The sequence below is a fragment of the Helianthus annuus genome, chromosome 8 (genome assembly GCF_002127325.2).
Source record: "Helianthus annuus cultivar XRQ/B chromosome 8, HanXRQr2.0-SUNRISE, whole genome shotgun sequence".
Classification (NCBI taxonomy): domain Eukaryota; kingdom Viridiplantae; phylum Streptophyta; class Magnoliopsida; order Asterales; family Asteraceae; genus Helianthus; species Helianthus annuus.
Window position 1 is genome coordinate 6,949,264 of NC_035440.2, and position 4,449 is coordinate 6,953,712.

Sequence of the window (4,449 nt, forward strand, 5' to 3'; positions counted from 1 at the left end):
AGTCTAATGATTTGTCCAAAGTGTGTAAACTTAATAACTCTTTGTATGGGCTTAAGCAAGCCCCTAGAATGTGGAATGAAAAATTGGTTAATGTTTTACTTAGCATTGATTTTATACAAAGCAAGTGTGATACTTCTTTGTTTGTTAAAAATAAAAATGGTATCTTTGTTGTTTTACTTGTATATGTGGATGATATTGTTGTTACAGGTAATTCATTGACTGAGATAGAAAATATTAAGCAAAGCTTAGAAACGAAATTTTTGATCAAAGATCTTGGTTTGTTGCAATATTTCTTAGGCATAGAAGTGTTGTCTTGTGATGATGGTATTTGTATATCACAAAGAAAATATTGTACTGATCTTTTGTCAGAGTACGGTATGTTAGGTTGCAAGCCGGTTAATATACCTATTGACCAAAGTCATGTGGTTAATAATTTGTTTAACATTAATTCTGGTCCTTTAAAAAATATTACTGGTTATCAACAGTTGGTAGGAAAATTAATTAATTTATCCCATACTTGACCTGATATCTCATATGCAGTACGTGTTCTTAGTCAGTTTATGCATAGTCCTACTGAAGGACATTTGAAACTTGCTTTTCACTTATTGAGATATCTTAAATCTGCCCCAGGAAAAGGTCTTTTGTTTAGTAAGTGTAGTTCGTTAATCTGTCTGGTTTTGCTGATTCTGACTGGGCTAAGTGTCTAGTTACTCGAAAGTCAGTTACAGGTTTTTGTATCTTCTTGGGTAATTGTTTAGTATCGTGGAAAAGTAAGAAACAAAGTACAGTGTCAGGGTCTTCAGCTGAGGCTGAATTCAGGTCGATGTGTGCTGCTGCATGTGAGTTAATTTGGTTGAAAATTTTGTTGGGAGAGTTACAAATTAAAATTGATATACCTATCAACTTGTATTGTGATAATAATGTTGTTATGTCTATAGCAGCAAATCCAGTATTTCACGATAGGACCAAACATTTTGAATTGGATTTATTTTTCTTAAGAGAGTTGATTTCGAAAGGTGTTTTGAAATGTATTGGTATTGAGTCCGCAAATCAAGTTACGGACATATTTACTAAAGGAGTGTTGGTCAAAATACATCAAGTTCTTTGTAAGAAATTGAAACTTTTTGATCTGTTTAACTAATAGAATTGTGGGGGGGGGGGGTGTTAAAAATAATAATAATAATACATTTTCTATTGCAATTCTATTATATTCTTATAGTTTATTTCGTCTCTGTTTCATGTGAGATGCTGGATGATGGGCTTATATATTGGTCTACAAATGGGCTTATGAAGACTCAATGGGCTTATCAATTGGACTAAAGCATGAAGACTCTCGAAGAGTTATGAAGACTCAGGGTAACCTGGATGTTGTTATGCAATCTGGATAAGTATAAAAGAGTCTCTTGGTTCGTGAACCGACTTTACTTTCACTTGGCATCTCAGTTTCATCTTTGTGTTTTCTCTCTCTCTTGTTTAGACGATTTAGGGTTTGTGAGAGAATTACTCTGATTCTCTTTTCAGTTGTTGATTCCTGTATATTGTCTATACAGATTATCATATTGATAATCTGTTTGTGAGAAGAGTTATGAGAGTGAGTTCTTTGTAATTCGTTGTATTTCGGATTCGTTCTAATTTTTAGAATTAATAAAATCTTGCATTTCTGTTCTTGATACCAGTTATTTGACAGAAGTTTGATCCAGACTGTTGAATTATTTTGGTGAAAAATCATACGTTCTGATTGATGTTTATCGTTCATCCTTTAAATTCTTCGGTTTGTGTGGAATTGATTGAAATTCGAATCTGATTTTAATTGAGGTTTTTAGGTTTAGGTTTGTTACGGAGGGTTAGTAATTAGTCTAGCGATTGTTGATGAAGTTTGATAGTCTTGTTCTGTTAATTTGATCCGAATGATTGAAGAGTTTTGGTGAGAAATCGTACTCTTCTGAGTTCCGATTGTTGTTCATCGTTTAGATTCTTCGGTTTTTGCGAAATTGTAACGAGTCCGTTTTTAATGGATGTTTTTAGGTTTAAGTTTGCTGTGGCGATTATTGATTTTGTATGAAGTTTGATAGTTTTGTTCAGGTGATAATAATCAACGATGAAGCTAGTTCCGTTATTTTGAATTTTTGATCCAAACGTTATTTTGAATTTTTGATCCAAACGTTATTTTGAATTTTTGATCCAAGCTAGTGATTGTTGTCTTCATTTGAAGTTAAATAGTTTTGTCCAGGTAATAATGGTTATGAAGGTAGTTCTGTTATTTTGATCCGAACAAGTGAAGATCCTAAATCGGTTTATTCATTTTGCAATCCAGTTTGATGAAAAAGCTTATAATGTGTGTGTGTCCAGTTTGTTTTTGCTGTTCATCATTTACCTTTAGAATCTTCTGTTTTGTGAAATGTTTCGAATCCTCTTTTAATCGACGTTTGAGTCTAGCGATTGTTGACTTCCGGGATGAGCATTTGGTACTGGGTACCGTTACCGTACCGGTACCGAATTTCCCGTACCGAATTTTTTCTGTACCGGTACCCACTTTTTGGCATTTTCGGTATCGGTACCGGTTCGGTACGGTACGGTACCGGTAAAATACCGAATTCTACCTTCAAATAACGTTACCGTACCGGTACCATACCGAATATTTTGGTACCGGTACCCAATTTTGACGAATTTCGGTACCGGTACCACGCTCATCCCTACTTGATAGTTTTGATCCAAACAGTTTAAAATTTGAAGATTCGTGATCATTTATTTTTTATTGCAATTAAGTTGCTTGCAGTTTGTAAATTTTTTAATGTGATTGACGAGGAAGCTCTTAATGTGTCCATTTTGTTATTTCTGCTTTGATTCAAATTTAGGTCGGTATGATATCTCCAAGTAAATTGAGGATGAAGTTGATGGGCCAGAGGAAGAAAGATGGAGGATCAAAAAACAATTCAGCAAGAACATCTCCTTCTAAACTTGAAGATACCGAGTTTGTGAACAGCAGTTTGTTAGCTTCAAACTCCGGAGTGTTTGATGAGGAAGGTATGTGTTTAAAATTTCTGTTCAAAACAGTAATTTTTTATCTAATGAATGTTATTTGATGTCATCTTTTAGCTTTTGGTAAAGTGTAATTTATAGGCCAAAGATAAAACTTTTACGAGTGTAAATTCTTACTGTTTTTTGGCCCAATTAAAATTTGAATTTAAAGAACATTGACATATTTTTGCTTTAGCAAGTTTTTGAAAAGTGCATCCAAACACCCCATACCAATTTGGACCATCTTGGATTGATGTTGATCTTTAGCTTTTGGTAAAGTATATTTCATAAGACAAAGATGAGCTTTTATGAGTGTAAATTCCTATAAACTGAATATAAAGAACAATGACATTAACATATGCTTAGCATGTTTTCGATTGTGATTATGGATTTGTGGGCCCTAAAACTGCAGTGTCTAGCATGGGAATTTCATCAGTCACATTCGATAACCCGCAAGTTGATCCGGGTCGTGTGAAACCGCACCAATTTCAGAAGATGGATACTAGTAATTCAAGATCGGTTCATCCAATAAGATCATTAGAAGACGAGAATCTCGATTATGACAGTAATACTAGCTCATCCAGCTTTGAGTTTCAAAAAAGCGAGCGGTTGACACATAATGCTTTTTCAAGATCCCTGTTGCGACCGATGTCTTCAAAATGGAATGATGCTGAAAAGTGGATAATAAATCGGCAAAATATGCATAATCATAATCCGAAAAACACTATGCAAACCCGAGTGAACCGAGGGGCCTTAAATACCGTAAATGGGATTAAAAGTTCTACTACCGAGTCTGTTAGTTCCATTAAACGCGTTGACTTTTGTCAACCCACACTACAAACAGAGAAGTTTTCATTTATACCCTCTGAGCCACCACATCGCTCTGTTTCTGAAGGGAACGAGTCAATCGATCAATTTCTTGAAAGTAAAGATCTAAAAGAAATCGACACCAGGGTGCCGTCATGTGGACATAATGTAAATGAAGATAAAACGGGTATTAGTTATTATAATGTTATATATAAGTTAATTAGATCTTTTATTTAATAATTATAACAAAGTAACATGTAAAGAAAAATATGATAGGAATACAAAAGTTATTATTATTAATATATCATTTAAATACTACAAAATAATCTATACTATATAGGTTGAAGAGATTAAACTAAATAATATTTTATAGGAGATTATCTATAATTAATTAGAAGATATTAAACTAAATGATAATTATCATAGAGTATATGGTCTAATATTATGACAAGTGTCCCAAACATAGTTTCTTTTATCATATAGTATAGATTTGTTTTTTTTTTTTGTTTTATTAGTAAATTTTGATTAAAAATAATCAAACCATTTTAAACGAAAAAATGACTTGTAATAAAAATCGGTGGATGAAATTAGTTAAACATGGATGGGCTTATTTATTGTTTTGAT

General features: G+C 33.0%; 1 protein-coding gene across 1 annotated transcript; it reads left to right on the top strand.

Moving 5' to 3' along the window:
- The first annotated feature begins 1,291 nt into the window (after positions 1 to 1,291).
- On the top strand, positions 1,292 to 4,075 carry LOC110871899. The gene is made up of 3 exons (XM_022120655.2): positions 1,292 to 1,591; positions 2,856 to 3,024; positions 3,431 to 4,075. The coding sequence occupies exons 1-3, from the start codon at positions 1,586 to 1,588 to the stop codon at positions 4,060 to 4,062; spliced, it is 807 nt and encodes a 268-aa protein (XP_021976347.1). The 5' UTR covers positions 1,292 to 1,585; the 3' UTR covers positions 4,063 to 4,075.
- Positions 4,076 to 4,449: the final 374 nt, after the last annotated feature.

Bases quoted from the DNA above. Each gene is read 5' to 3' on its own strand.
- LOC110871899 (XM_022120655.2), top strand. The intron at 3,025-3,430 runs GTATGTGTTTAA...CTAAAACTGCAG, and splicing joins CGGAGTGTTTGATGAGGAAG to TGTCTAGCATGGGAATTTCA.